Raw genomic sequence first — 16,422 nt, 5'->3', positions numbered from 1 at the left:
CAGTATTTAAATTGTCTGAATTATTCCAACTCAGAGAGACAAAGAGCAGCTCCTTCCTCTCACTGCTGTGAAACCAGATACCTCCACCTCCTCCTCTCCTCTTCCTCCTCTCTCCGTCAAGCTGCACAGCTGACAGACCGGAAACTAGCGGAACACCGACTCTCACCGCTGAGCTGCTGTTAGAACCAAATAATACATCTGAGTTTCTTCATCAATCTCATACATGTACATTTATACATGCACATCTATACATGTACAGTGCATCCGGAAAGTATTCACAGCGCTTCACTTTTTCCACATTGTTATATTACAGCCTTATTCCAAAATGGATTAAATTAATTTTTTCCCTCAACATTCTCCACATGACATCCCATAATGACAACGTGAAATACATTTTTTTGAAATTTTTGCAAATCTATTAAAAATCAAAAACGAAAAAATCACATGTACATAAGTATTCACAGCCTTTGCCATTACACTCAAAATTGAGCTCAGGTGCATCCTGTTTCCACTGATCATCATGAGATGTTTCTACAACTTGATTGGAGTCCACCTGGTAAATTCAGTTGATTGGACATGATTTGGAAAGACACACACCGTCTATATAAGGTCCCACAGTGGACATGTCAGAGCACAAACCAAGACATGAAGTCCAAAGAATTGTCTGTAGACCTCTGAGACAGGATTGTATGGAGGCACAGATCTGGGGAAGAGTACAGAAACATTTCTGCAGCATTGAAGGTCCCAATGAGCACAGTGGCCTCCATCATCCGTAAATGGAAGTTTGAACCACCAAGACTCTTCCTAGAGTCGGCCGCCCGGCCAAACTGAGCGATCGGGGGAGAAGAGCCTCAGTCAGGGAGGTGACCAAGAACCCGATGGTCACTCTGACAGAGCTCCAACGTTGCTCTGTGAAGAGAGGAGAACCTTCCAGAAGGACAACCATCTCTGCAGCACTCCACCCAGCAGGCCTGTATGGTAGAGTGGCCAGACGGAAGCCACTCCTCAGTAAAAGGCTCATGACAGCCCACCTGGAGTTTACCAAAAGGCACCTGAAGGACTGTCAGACCAGGAGAAACTAAATTCTCTGGTCTGATGAAACAAAGATTGAACTCTTTGGCCTGAATGCCAAGCGTCATGTCTGGAGGAAACCAGGCACCGCTCATCACCTGGCCAACACCATCTCTACAGTGAAGCATGGTGGTGGCAGCATCATGCTGTGGGGATGTTTTTCAGCAGCAGGAACTGGGAGACTAGTCAGGATGGAGGGAAAGATGAATGCAGCAATGTACAGAGACATCCTTGATGAAAACCTTCTCCAGAGCGCTCTGGACCTCAGACTGGGGCAAAGGTTCATCTTCCAACAGGACAACAACCCGAAGCACACAGCCAAGATAACAAAGGAATGGCTTCGGGACAACTCTGTGAATGTCTTTGAGAGGCCCAGGCAGAGCCCAGACTTGAACCCGATTGAACATCTCTGGAGAGATCTGAAGATGTCTGAGCACCGACGCTCCCCATCCAACCTGATGGAGCTTCAGAGGTCCTGCAAAGAAGAATGGGAGAAACTGCCCAAGAATAGGAGACAAGCTTATAGCATCATACTCAAAAAGACTTGAGGCTGTAATTTCTGCCAAAGGTGCTTCAACAAAGTATTGAGCAAAGCCTGTGCATACTTATGTACGTGTTATATTTTCGTTCTTTATTTTTAATAGGTTTGCAAAAATTTTAAACAAACTATTTTCACTTTGTCATTATGGGATATTGCGTGTAGAATTTTGAGGGGAAAAAAATGAATTTAATCAATTTTGGAATAAGGCTGTAACATAAGAAAATGTGTAAAAAATGAAGCGCTGTGAATACTTTCTGGATGGACTGTACATCATCTATACATGTACATCTATACATGTACATCTATACATGTACATCATCTATAAATGTACATCTATAGATAGGCACATCTATACACGTACATCTATACACGTATATATATACATGCACATCTATACATGCACATCTATACATGCACATCTATACATGCAAATCTATACATATGCACAGCTATACATGCACATGCACATCTATACATGTACATCTATACATGCACATTTTTACATATGCACATCTATACATGCACATCTATACATATGCACATCTATACATGTACATCTATACACGTACATCTATACACGTATATATATACATGCATATCTATACATGCACATCTATACATGCAAATCTATACATATGCACAGCTATACATGCACATCTATACATGTACATCTATACATGCACATTTTTACATATGCACATCTATACATGCACATCTATACATATGCACATCTATACATGTACATCTATACACATACATCTATACACGTATACATATACATGCACATCTATACATGCACATCTATACATGTACATCTATACATGCACATCTATACATATGCACAGCTATACATGCACATCTATACATGCAAATCTATACATATGCACAGCTATACATGCACATCTATACATGTACATCTATACATGCACATTTCTACATATGCACATCTATACATGCACATCTATACATATGCACATCTATACATGTACATCTATACACGTACATCTATACACGTACAGTATGTATATACATGCACATCTATACATGCACATCTATGCATGCACATCTATACATGCACATTTTTACATATGCACATCTATACATGCACATCTATACATGCACATCTATACACATGCACATCTATACATGTACATCTATACATGCACATTTTTACATATGCACATCTATACATATGCACATCTATACATGTACATCTATACACGTACATCTATACACGTACAGTATGTGTATACATGCACACCTATACATGCACATCTATACATGCACATTTTTACATATGCACATCTATACATGCACATCTATACATGCACATCTATACACATGCACATCTATACATGTACATCTATACATGCACATTTTTACATATGCACATCTATACATGCACATCTATACACGTACATCTATACACGTACAGTATGTATATACATGCACATCTATACATGCACATCTATGCATGCACATCTATACATGCACATTTTTACATATGCACATCTATACATGCACATCTATACATATGCACATCTATACACATGCACATCTATACATGTACATCTATACATGCACATTTTTACATATGCACATCTATACATGCACATCTATACATGCACATCTATACATGCACATCTATACATGCACATTTTTACATATGCACATCTATACATGCACAGCTATACATGCACATCTATACATGTACATCTATACATGCACATTTTTACATATGCACATCTATACATGCACATCTATACATGCACATCTATACATATGCACATCTATACATGCACATCTATACATATGCACATCTATACATGTACATGTATACAATCAGAGTGTGAAGAAGAAGGCAGTAGAAGAAGAAGATTCTTCATAGTTATTTCCTTCTTTGTTGAACACAAACCAAAGTTGTCTGTCCTCCTGTCTGTCTGTCTTTGTCTTTCTGTCTGTCAGGACGTTGAACAGGGACCCGCTGAAACCAGGTCCCACATGTTACACTCTTACGGCTAACCACGACGTCGGCTTTTAATTTGAAGGAAGCGACAGGAAGTTGATCTGCGCCAAACTCCTGATCGTGTGCGCGTGCTGTTTGCGTGTTGGGCGCGAGAGAAAGTAAATATCTGACACAATATTAAACCGGAAGGTCCAGGGAGGCAGCCGGGGACGAAGCGGGGCTGAAAGAGTCTTGAGGACGGAACGGTCTGGTTCGGTTCGGTTCGGTTCGGTTCGGTACTGTTCTGTTGGGGAAGAAGGACGCTGGAGAGAAACTCCTGATGGGAAGGAGCAGGAGGAGGAGGAGGAGCTGAGGAAGGAGCGGAGAACTATGTGGCAGAATTCGGAGCTTCTTCAGCGGCAGCGGGGGCAGTAGAGGAGCTCGAAGTTCGGACAAACAGGTGAGTAACTGTGTTCCGGTCCGGCTCGGTCCACCGCGGCGGTGTGAAACGGTTTGTTCCCGCCAGTCTGAAGCTCTGTGATCACTTTAAAGCTCCGAGCAGGGCCGCAGCTACAGGGAGGGGTTCCCCGAGTAGCCCGACCAGACCGGACCCTCCTCATGTCGTCAACATCCGGGGTTGTTAACGACCCTGCGGACCGGTTCCGGACCCACATTAAATTCTCCTCTTACAGTAATCTGATTCTGGTTTTACCACAAAAACATTCAGTCATCTTGTTTCTCTTCAGTATCATCAGACTCATGTCCATGTGGTTTCCACATCACACCCGTGTAAACTGAATTGGACCCAGATAGGCTTAGAAATGATTTGTGATGTCACAAATCCTGCTCATAGCTCCGTCCTTTAAAAAGATCTGATGTACAGTGAGTGCAAACAAACTTTCCTCGTTCAGCAGATGAAGGTGAAACCAGTCTTCTAGTTTTAAACTCTGCTCATCCATCATTATGATGCTCAACATCTAGCTGCAGGAACCAGAACCAGAACTTCGAGTGGAAGAACTTCAATTGAAATGATATGTTTTAATTCCTGGTGCCTTGTTGATACAGTACTGCAGTACACAAAGTACTCTTCGGTGGCATTAATGTTGCAAACCGTACTTTTTTGTCCTTAAACTTCAGAATATGTTTTTCATTTAACAAAAGAAGTTGTGAAAAGTGAAAATTGTCTAAAAGCACTGATAATCTGAATCTCAGGTGGTGATGTAACCACTGATCACCAGCAGGGGGCGAAGAAGCACCACTCAGCTCAGCTCACTACTGTTTCAGCCAATCAGTGAGCTGTGTGTGATGTGGGATTTTTACATCAACATCAGAATATCACCAGCTGGGTTTTAATATGAGAATTTGATCTGTTCGGTCTAAAAAAGTCCAAAAGACGAGTCATATTATTTCTCGATACATATCCATTAAGACAGAACTGAACCGGACCCAGTCTGGGAATAAGAACTACTGACAGACCAACCGGGGTTTATTAACCTGGGTTTTTCAGTATGTAATTAGTTCATGTTGAACATGTTTAAATAGCTTTTCTTCTCTCTGTGATTAAAGGGGGCGAAGCAGCCACCACAGGCCCCGCCCCTGAGCATCCCTCATCTGTGAAACATCATGAAGGTGATGTCACCACGTGGACCGCTGTTTTGATGCTGTTTCCTCTGTGTTCAAGAACTTAGTTTCCTGGTCGGTTCAAACAAACATGGTAGCTGGAAATATCACATTACAAATGGAACCCACATGAGTCAGTGATTGGACAGCATGTTGTAGACATGTCCTCTGTGTGAAGACGTGGACCCGTGTCCTCCACAGATGGAGGGAGAGAAGGAGAGACAGAGACAGCTGGGGGAAGAGAAGGACAGCAACGAGGCTGAGGACGACCGGACGAGCGACGGCGACGCTGACAATGAGGAGGAGGAGGAGGATGAAGATGCTGAGGGGGCGGCGCTGGTCTGGCAGGAAAGCTATGGAGAGGACAATCTGGGCCTTCCCATCATGCACTGGGAAGCGCTGAGCCTGCGTATTGCTGAGCTGGAGAAACAGGAAGAGGAGAAGAGGGCAAAGGTCAGCGGTCATGATGTTGGAGAGCAGGGTGTGGTTTGGTGGTGGACGGGGACAGTCGTCATTCTTAGTGTCTCATTCAACCGCACTAACTGTTACCGCACTAACTGTTACCGTACTAACTGTTACCGTACTAACTGTTACCGCACTAACTGTTACCGTACTAACTGTTACCGCACTAAATGTTACCGTACTAACTGTTACCGTACTAACTGTTACCGCACTAACTGTTACCGTACTAACTGTTACCGTACTAACTGTTACCGCACTAACTGTTACCGTACTAACTGTTACCGCACTAAATGTTACCGTACTAACTGTTACCGTACTAACTGTTACCGCACTAACTGTTACCGTACTAACTGTTACTAACTGTTACCGTACTAACTGTTACCGTACTAACTGTTAACTGTTACCGTACTAAATGTTACCGCACTAACTGTTACCGTACTAACTGTTACCGCACTAACTGTTACCGCACTAACTGTTACCGTACTAACTGTTACCGCACTAACTGTTACCGTACTAACTGTTACCGCACTAACTGTTACCGCACTAAATGTTACCGCACTAAATGTTACCGCACTAACTGTTACCGCACTAACTGTTACCGCACTAACTGTTACCGTACTAACTGTTACCGCACTAAATGTTACCGCACTAACTGTTACCGTACTAACTGTTACCGCACTAACTGTTACCGCACTAACTGTTACCGCACTAAATGTTACCGTACTAACTGTTACCGCACTAAATGTTACCGCACTAACTGTTACCGTACTAACTGTTACCGTACTAACTGTTACCGTACTAACTGTTACCATACTAAATGTTACCGCACTAACTGTTACCGCACTAACTGTTACCGCACTAAATGTTACCGCACTAACTGTTACCGTACTAAATGTTACCGCACTAACTGTTACCGCACTAAATGTTACCGTACTAACTGTTACCGCACTAACTGTTACCGTACTAAATGTTACCGCACTAACTGTTACCGCACTAAATGTTACCGTACTAACTGTTACCGCACTAACTGTTACCGCACTAAATGTTACCGTACTAACTGTTACCGCACTAACTGTTACCGCACTAACTGTTACCGCACTAACTGTTACCGCACTAACTGTTACCGCACTAAATGTTACCGTACTAAATGTTACCGCACTAACTGTTACCGTACTAAATGTTACCGCACTAAATGTTACCGCACTAACTGTTACCCACTAAATGTTACCGTACTAACTGTTACCGCACTAACTGTTACCGTACTAAATGTTACCGCACTAACTGTTACCGCACTAACTGTTACCGCACTAACTGTTACCGTACTAAATGTTACCGTACTAACTGTTACCGCACGAACTGTTACCGTACTAACTGTTACCGTACTAAATGTTACCGTACTAACTGTTACCGCACTAACTGTTACCGTACTAAATGTTACCGTACTAACTGTTACCGTACTAACTGTTACCGCACTAACTGTTACCGCACTAACTGTTACCGCACGAACTGTTACCGTACTAACTGTTACCGTACTAACTGTTCAGGTCTAAATGTTACCGAACTAACTGTTACCGTGCTAACTGTTACCGTACTAACTGTTCAGGACTAAATGTTACTGAACTGACTGTTACCGCACTGAGGGTCTGATTTACTAAGATCTCAAATAAAGGTATTAAATTGTGTGTTCCTTGAAAAAGTTAGCAAATCTTTTTTGCTCCCGTTTTGCAGGTGATTTACTGAGTAATTGCGTCTTTGAAATCAGGTGAAATCTCTGCATTTAAATCAGGGTTTGTGATTTAAAGTGATTCCAGCAATGGAAAACAGAGCGACCGCAAAAGGAAATCTGATCCCATTGAAATTAAGAAATATAAATATACCAAGAACAAAATGCTTTGTAGGAGATTATCAGCAAGAATGTAAATACTGTGGGGAAAAACAAAAAGGCAAAAAAAAGGCTTGATAATAAAACGTGGGTAAATAAAAGAGGAGGACGGTGGATGAGATCCTCTAACAGACAAGAGATCAGCAGGTCCAGATCTTTCTGTGATGAGCAGCTGATGTTTCATTGAGTTCCTGGAGGTCTCGTGAACCTGATGAAGCTACCTGTGAATTCTGCAGGATGTGACAGCTCACCTGAACAACAGGACTGGAGGGAGATCCAAGCAGAGATACGCTGGAACCACCCAGAGAAATGCTGAGTTGAAGAAGTTTTTTAATTGCTGGTATTTCGTAGAAACAGGAGAAGTGATTGTTGTGTATTTTAGTACGACTGAAGGTTTTAATCAGATGAACATCAGGAGAGACGGCTGCTCTTATTGTGAAGGAGACACAGCTGCTCTTATTGTGAAGGAAACACAGGAAACCAGAGAATAAGTGGAGAACAAGGTTTTACACCCGTTAAACATTTCTGATGTCAGAGGTAGAAATTATTCAGACATATCGTTTGTCAGCGATGATATTTCTGAGTTATTGAATGAACTGAAAGATGATTGACAGCCAACAACAAGGAGGAGCCACTTCCTGGTTCAGTAAATATCATTGCGGGTGATAAATTGTTCTATTTGCATGTTTCCTCTCAGTATTTTACTCCTTCAGGTAGAAACGTCCAATATTACATATGATGGAGGAAAACACGCAGAATGGACAACGTGTGCTAAACTGCACATTTGGAAGATGAAATCCTCACTGCACGTCGTCAGTAGATCTGATGGACATTGTTTTGAAATTTGCATGTGATTTTACACACGCAAACGTTTAGTAAATCAGACCCTGACTGCTGCTGCTGTGTCTCAGAGTGGAGTGAGCCTGGAGCGATCTCGAATGACGGTGAGCTGGACGGAGGACAGAGGGAGGAAAGCTGAGAGCTGGGAGGACGGAGACGACGCCTGCAACAGCCACGTGCTGGCTCTCACCTCCCGGTACACACACACACACACACACACACACACACACACACACACACACACACACACACACACACCTCTTCCTCTTCTAGAACCACTGAGTCTTCTGAGAATGGTGTGAAGTCATGTGGTTTTGGTTCGTATCAACACACTCAGGTGTGTTAGTGGTTGTGTGTCCTCCACCCTGATGACTGTTGTGTGTCCTCCAGTCTGCAGACGCAGATGAACCTGCAGCTCTGCTTCATCAACAACAGTGAGAGTGAGGAGGAGGAGGAGGAGGAGAAAGGAGAGCTCAGCAAGGAGGAGAGCAACAACTCAAAGGTACTTCTCCGTTCATAGAAGTAGTCACACCTGGTTCTGTCTGTGGGCTCATGTCTCCTCGTCTGCTTCTCCTCTGATCCAGAGAGGTTCTTCTCAGGTCCAAAAGAATCCTCCGCCTCCGTCCAAGCAGGAGAAACCAAAGTCGCGAGGCTTCAGGAGCACCCTGAGGAGCCTGCGGGACCGTCTGAGAAGCACTCAGGCTGCAGCTCGTAGTGATGCTCTGGTCCAGAGGAGACACCTGGAGCTGAGTGACCTGCAGAGTGTCGGTGTGAAGGAGCTCCACTCTCTGTGTGCGTCTCTCAGCCAGAACATTCAAGGTACCGAGCTGCTCCAGAACCAGAACCGCTCGGCCTGCTGTTCTCTCAGTGCTGCATGTTAAACCTGGATGTTCTTCTGTCCTTTTCAGACCTGAGCTCGGAGCTGGTGGGTCGCCTGCAGGTCCGGGACCAGCTGAGGACCGAGCAGGACGCCATGCTGCTGGAGGTCCAGGACCTGACATCACTGTGATGCCCTCGCCCCCCCGGCCCACCTTCATGTGTCCAGCAGTCAGGAGTGTCACTCAAATATCTGAAGGGCCACAGACATCTGACTGCCCCCCTGTTGTTGGTCCGACCAGCCAATCACAGCGAAGACAGTCAGACACTCAGCTGTTTTAGGTTCAAAGGGAAACTGTCAGAAGAAGGTGGAGCAGAGGAAGGTGGAGCAGAGGAAGGCGGAGCAGAGGAAGGTGGAGCAGAGGAAGGCGGAGCAGAGGAAGGCGGAACAGAGGAAGGCGGAGCAGAGGAAGGTGGAACAGAAGAAGGTGGAGCAGCGGAAGGTGGAGCAGAGGAGGGTGTCCTGAGTCCACAGCACATTGTGGGTCCGGTTCCGTTCCAGACTGGAAGTAAAGATATTTTTAAAGCAGAAATGTTGAACGAGCCGTCCCGGTGATCAGAGTCCGAGGCTGAATGTTTTACTGTGTTGTTTGTTGTCATGGTAACTGACTCGCATCAGCAGATGATGTGTCTGTCTGGTCAGACATGATGCTGAGCTCCTCTAACACACACACACACACACACACACACACACACACACACACACACACACACACACACACAAACATACAGAGAAGGGAGTCACACTGAAAAGCTGCCAGTTCTTCTCTTTGTATTCCTGCTCGTCCATGTGTGTAAAGTTTGTGTTCTTATTTTCTAGGATGTGCATCAGTACTTCAGACTGATGCATGTATATATATATGTTTATATACATTATACATTATAAAGTATTACTGTTGTCGTCATGATTTCCCAGTAGCAGCTCGTCCCTGGACATGATGGAGGTGATGGACATGATGGAGGTGATGGACATGATGGAGGTGATGGAGGTGACTTTCATGACTTTTATTCAGCAGCTTCACTTCAACTTCCAAAAGGAAAAAGTCGTCTTGAACAATCAGATTATTCTGAATTTACCGCGTAAGAGCCAATCAGCAGTTATCAAGCACATGAATCTTCACGGCACCAGTGTTGTGGACCAATCAGAGCAGATCCCAGGTTGTTATTTTACGGGTCTGGACCCAGCAGGACCGTCAGTACCGAGCAGCTCAGAGTGACAGAGGACACGAACACTCTTCATTTAGAGGACAGACGTCCATTAAACGTCCTCCTGTCTCACCGCAGCAGTCAGTGTGTTTTATTTAATGAACAGATCTCAGCCAATCAGCAGCCTAGAATCCGTCTTGTTTGCTGATGCAGCTGTGGTCCAGAGGAGGCAGAGACAGACCTGAGTAAGAGGACAGATGTCCAAAATCAGCTGATCGACTCCTGTCATTCCCTCCTCCTGCTTCTGATTCTGTTTTATTGATCAACATGTTTACATTTGATTTCAGATTGTTCTTTTAATAAATAAATCTGAACTTCACTGAGCTGTGTTGGTCAGAGGATGAATAGATGGTCACTAGCTGTGACTCTGTGTGTGTGTGTGTGTGTGTTTGTGTGTGAGAGTGTGCTTCTTTTTATTCCCCAGAGTTTCTTCTGATGGAGTTTCTACGTCACTCCTCCACCCTCTGGACCACATTTAACTCAGAGTTTTAAAGCAATAAATAAAAATTACATTGTTGACATGGAGCTTCTTTGGACTGAAATATGAGAACATGCTTAACATGACATTCAGACGCTGCCTGTCTTTAAAAACATGTTTCATCCCAGAGAAGCTTGAATTTCTTTAATGACACAAAACACAACAAAGGTCAAAGTATGAAGAAACTAAATGAATATCAAATAACTTTAAAAAAAAAAAAAAAAAAAGCTGCTCACCTGCTGCTGACATCCTTCATCTGCTCTCAGTCATTAGCTTCATGACAAAATAAGGCTCAACAGCTGAGGACACACACTCACACAGACACACAGACACACACAGGTGAAGTCGGGAGGAAGAGTTGGGTGACACGCCGAGGGGCAGAGGGAGGGGCTGGGTTACCAAGGAAACAGCAGAAGAAGGTGAGAGCAGCTGTGAGGTCAGCGATCAGCCGGCTCAGTGATCAGAGATCAGAGGAGCTGCAGCTGTCCGGATGTTCCTGGACGACAGCAGGCGGTGATGCAGGTATTTATGAGGTCAGCTCCCTCCACTCAAACACTCCTCAAGCACGTGTGCTGTCGACGTGTGCTGTTAACGTGTGCTGTGAACTTCTGCTGTGAACGTGTGCTGTGAACTTCTGCTGTGAACGTGTGCTGTGAACTTCTGTTGTTAACGTGTGCTGTGAACTTGTGCTGTTAACGTGTCCTGTGAACGTGTGCTGTGAACTTATGCTGTTAACGTGTGCTGTGAACTTGTGCTGTTAACGTGTCCTGTGGACTTGTGCTGTTAACGTGTGCTGTGTTGTGCTGTGGACGTGTGCTGTTAACGTGTGCTGTGTGGACTTGTGCTGTTAACGTGTGCTGTTAACGTGTGCTGTGGTTACGTGTGCTGTTAACGTGTCCTGTGAACTTGTGCTGTGAACGTGTGTCGTGTGCTGTGAACTTGTGTGTGTGTGCTGTGGACTTGTGCTGTCAACGTGTGCTGTGAACTTGTGCTGTGAACGTGTGCTGTGAACGTGTGCTGTGAACTTGTGCTGTGAACGTGTGCTGTTAACGTGTGCTGTGGACTTGTGCTGTTAACGTGTGCTGTGAACGTGTGCTGTGAACGTGTGCTGTGAACGTGTGCTGTTAACGTGTCCTGTCAACGTGTGCTGTGAACGTGTGCTGTGAACTTGTGCTGTTAACGTGTGCTGTGAACTTGTGCTGTTAACGTGTGCTGTTAACGTGTCCTGTGAACGTGTGCTGTTAACGTGTCCTGTTAACTGTGAACTTGTGCTGTTAACGTGTCCTGTGAACGTATGCTGTGGACTTGTGCTGTTAACGTGTCCTGTGGACTTGTGCTGTTAACGTGTGCTGTTAACGTGTCCTGTGAACGTGTGCTGTGGACTTGTGCTGTTAACGTGTGCTGTTAACGTGTGCTGTGGACTTGTGCTGTGAACGTGTGCTGTGAACTTGTGCTGTTAACGTGTCCTGTCAACGTGTGCTGTGAACGTGTGCTGTGAACGTGTGCTGTGAACGTGTGCTGTGAACTTCTGCTGTGACTTGTGCTGTTAACGTGTGCTGTTAACGTGTGTTAACTGTGCTGTGAACTTGTGCTGTTAACGTGTCCTGTGAACGTGTGCTGTGAACGTGTGCTGTGAACGTGTGCTGTGAACGTGTGCTGTGAACTTGTGCTGTGAACGTGTGCTGTTAACGTGTCCTGTTAACGTGTGCTGTGAACTTGTGCTGTTAACGTGTCCTGTGAACGTGTGCTGTGAACTTGTGCTGTTAACGTGTCCTGTGAACGTGTGCTGTGAACTTGTGCTGTTAACGTGTGCTGTGAACTTATGCTGTTAACGTGTGCTGTGAACTGTGTGCTGTGAACGTGTCTGTTAACGTGTCCTGTGAACGTGTGCTGTGAACTTGTGCTGTTAACGTGTGCTGTTAACGTGTCCTGTGAACGTGTGCTGTGAACTTGTGCTGTTAACGTGTCCTGTGAACTTGTGCTGTTAACGTGTGCTGTTAACGTGTCCTGTGAACGTGTGCTGTGGACTTGTGCTGTTAACGTGTGCTGTGTGTGCTGTTAACGTGTGCTGTGGACTGTGCTGTTAACGTGTGCTGTGAACGTGTGCTGTGAACGTGTGCTGTGAACGTGTGTGCTGTGAACGTGTGCTGTGTGCTGTGAACTTATGCTGTTAACTGTGAACGTGTGCTGTGAACTTGTGCTGTTAACGTGTGCTGTGAACTTGTGCTGTTAACGTGTGCTGTGAACTTCTGCTGTGAACGTGTCCTGTGAACTTATGCTGTTAACGTGTGCTGTGAACTTGTGTTAACGTGTGTGAACGTGTGCTGTGAACGTGTGCTGTTAACGTGTCCTGTGAACGTGTGCTGTGAACTTGTGCTGTTAACGTGTGTGAACTGTGTTAACGTGTGCTGTTAACGTGTGCTGTGAACGTGTGCTGTGAACTTGTGCTGTGAACGTGTGCTGTGAACTTGTGCTGTTAACGTGTGCTGTGAACGTGTGCTGTTAACGTGTGCTGTGAACTTGTGCTGTTAACGTGTGCTGTGAACTTCTGCTGTTAACTGTGTGAACGTGTGCTGTGTTAACTTGTGCTGTGAACGTGTGCTGTGAACTTGTGCTGTTAACGTGTGCTGTGTGAACGTGTGCTGTGCTGTGAACGTGTGCTGTGAACGTGTGTGTCTGTGAACGCTGTGCTGTGAACGTGTGCTGTTAACGTGTGCTGTGAACGTGTGCTGTTAACGTGTGCTGTGTGCTGTTAACGTGTGCTGTGAACGTGTGCTGTGAACGTGTGCTGTTAACGTGTGCTGTGAACGTGTGCTGTGAACGTGTGCTGTTAACGTGTGCTGTGAACGTGTGCTGTGAACTGTGTGCTGTGAACGTGTGCTGTGAACGTGTGCTGTGAACTTGTGCTGTTAACGTGTGCTGTGAACTTGTGCTGTGAACGTGTGCTGTTAACGTGTGCTGTGAACTTGTGCTGTTAACGTGTGCTGTGAACTTGTGCTGTTAACGTGTCCTGTGAACGTGTGCTGTGAACGTGTGCTGTTAACGTGTGCTGTGAACGTGTGCTGTGAACGTGTGCTGTGAACGTGTGCTGTGAACTTGTGCTGTGAACGTGTGCTGTGAACGTGTGCTGTGAACTGCTGTGAACGTGTGCTGTGCTGTGCTGTGAACGTGTGCTGTGAACGTGTGCTGTGAACGTGTGCTGTTAACGTGTGCTGTGAACGTGTGCTGTGAACTTGCTGCTGTGAACGTGTGCTGTTGTTAACGTGTGCTGTGAACGTGTGCTGTGAACTGTGCTGTGAACGTGTGCTGTGAACTGTGCTGTGAACGTGTGCTGTGAACTTGTGCTGTGAACGTGTGCTGTGAACGTGTGCTGTGAACGTGTGCTGTGAACGTGTGCTGTGAACGTGTGCTGTGAACGTGTGCTGTGAACGTGTGCTGTGAACGTGTGCTGTTAACGTGTGCTGTGAACGTGTGCTGTTAACGTGTGTGTTAACGTGTGTGTTAACTGTTGAACGTGTCCTGTTAACGTGTGCTGTGAACTTGTGCTGTTAACGTGTGCTGTGAACGTGTGCTGTGAACGTGTGCTGTTAACTGTGAACGTGTGCTGTGAACGTGTGCTGTGAACGTGTGCTGCTGTTAACGTGTGCTGTGAACGTGTGCTGTGAACTTGTGCTGTGAACGTGTGCTGTGAACGTGTGCTGTGAACGTGTGCTGTGAACTTCTGCTGTGAACGTGTGCTGTTAACGTGTGCTGTTAACGTGTGCTGTGTGAACGTGTGCTGTGAACGTTGTTAACGTGTGCTGTTAACGTGTGCTGTGAACTTGTGTGCTGTGTGAACTTGTGCTGTTAACGTGTGCTGTTGAACGTGTGCTGTTAACTTGTGCTGTTAACGTGTGCTGTTAACGTGTGCTGTGAACTTGTGCTGTTAACGTGTGCTGTGCTGTGAACGTGTGTGTGTGTGTTAACGTGTGCTGTTAACGTGTGCTGTGAACTTATGCTGTGAACGTGTGCTGTGAACATGTGCTGTGAACGTGTGCTGTGAACGTGTGCTGTGAACGTGTGCTGTTAACGTGTGCTGTTAACGTGTGCTGTTAACGTGTGCTGTTAACGTGTGCTGTGAACTTGTGCTGTTAACGTGTGCTGTTAACGTGTGCTGTTAACGTGTGCTGTTAACGTGTGCTGTTAACAGTGCTGTGAACGTGCTGTTAACGTGTGCTGTTAACGTGTGTGCTGTGAACGTGTGTGCTGTTAACGTGTGCTGTTAACAGTGTGTGCTGTGTAACGTGTGTGCTGTGAACTCTGCTGTTAACGTGTGTGCTGTTGTTAACGTGTGCTGTTAACGTGTGCTGTTAACGTGTGCTGTTAACGTGTGTGCTGTTAATGTGTGTGCTGTTAACGTGTGCTGTTAACATGTGCTGTTAACACTCTTTTAACGTGTGTGCTGTTAACGTGTGCTGTTAACGTGTGCTGTGTGCTGTGCTGTGCTGTGAACTTGTGCTGTTAACGTGTGCTTTTAACATGCGTGCTGTTAACGTGCTTTTAACGTATGTGTTGTTAACAGCACACGTTAACATGTGCTGTTAACGTTAGTTCTCTTAATGTGTGTGCTGTTAACGTGTGCTGTTAACGTGTGTGTGCTGTTAACGTGTGCTGTTAACATGTGCTGTTAACGTGTGCTGTTAACTGTGCTGTTAACTGTTGTTAACGTGTGCTGTTAACGTGTGCTGTGCTGTTAACGTGTGCTTTTAACTGTTGTTAACGTGTGTGCTGTTAATGTGTGCTATTAATGTGTGTGCTGTTAACGTGTGTGCTGTTAACGTGTGCTGTTAACGTGTGTGTGCTGTTAACGTGTGCTGTTAACATGTGCTATTAATGTGTGCTGTTAACGTTTTTGCTTTTAACATGTGCTGTTAACGTGTGTGCTGTTAATGTGTGCTATTAATGTGTGTGCTGTTAACGTGTGAGCTGTTAACGTGTGCTGTTAACGTGTGCTGTTAACGTGTGCTGTTAACATGTGCTGTTAACGTGTGCTATTAACATTTGTGCATTTAGCGCGTGTGCTGTTAATGTGTGTGCTGTTAACATGTGCTGTTAACGTGTGCTGTTCATGTGTGTGCTGTTAACGTGTAACATTTGTGCTGTTAACTTGTGTGCTGTTAACATGTTCTGTTAATGTGTGTGCTGTTAACGTGTGCTCTTAACGTGTATGCTGTTAATATGTCCTGTTAACGTGTGTGCCCTTTATTTGTTCTGTTAACGTGTGCTGTTAACAGGTGTGCTGTTAACTTACTTTTAACGTGTGTGCTGTTAACGTGTGCTGTTAACAGGTGTGCTCTTAACATGTGTGCTGTTAACTTGTGCTTTTAACGTTTGGTCTTTGCGTGTGCTGTTAATGTGTGCTGTTAGCATATGCTGTTAACGTGTGCTGTTAACGTGTGTGCTGTTGAGGTGTGCTGTTAACGTGCTGTTAATGTGTGTCGCAGCATTAAAACAGTTCATCT

The 16,422-nt window shown here is 45.0% G+C and overlaps 1 protein-coding gene across 3 annotated transcripts; it reads left to right on the top strand.

Moving 5' to 3' along the window:
- Positions 1-3,676: 3,676 nt before the first annotated feature.
- Positions 3,677-10,756, top strand: LOC138636617 (schwannomin-interacting protein 1). 3 transcript variants are annotated; one of them, XM_069724701.1, is made up of 8 exons: positions 3,677-4,017; positions 5,124-5,252; positions 5,379-5,630; positions 8,433-8,557; positions 8,752-8,863; positions 8,946-9,180; positions 9,270-10,181; positions 10,218-10,756. In XM_069724701.1, the coding sequence occupies exons 3-7, from the start codon at positions 5,379-5,381 to the stop codon at positions 9,368-9,370; spliced, it is 825 nt and encodes a 274-aa protein (XP_069580802.1). In that variant the 5' UTR covers positions 3,677-4,017; positions 5,124-5,252; the 3' UTR covers positions 9,371-10,181; positions 10,218-10,756. The 3 variants fall into 3 exon arrangements, with proteins under 3 accessions (XP_069580802.1, XP_069580800.1, XP_069580801.1); XM_069724699.1 differs by having other exon boundaries at positions 5,124-5,271; XM_069724700.1 differs by lacking the exon at positions 5,124-5,252 and having other exon boundaries at positions 3,678-4,017.
- The last annotated feature ends 5,666 nt before the right edge of the window (positions 10,757-16,422 follow it).

Source organism: Brachyistius frenatus, unplaced genomic scaffold (assembly GCF_029030835.1).
Source record: "Brachyistius frenatus isolate BFR_SWC_R1_liver_20210118 unplaced genomic scaffold, ASM2903083v1 Contig_391, whole genome shotgun sequence".
Classification (NCBI taxonomy): Eukaryota; Metazoa; Chordata; class Actinopteri; family Embiotocidae; genus Brachyistius; species Brachyistius frenatus.
This window is presented reverse-complemented; position numbering and strand designations above follow the sequence as displayed.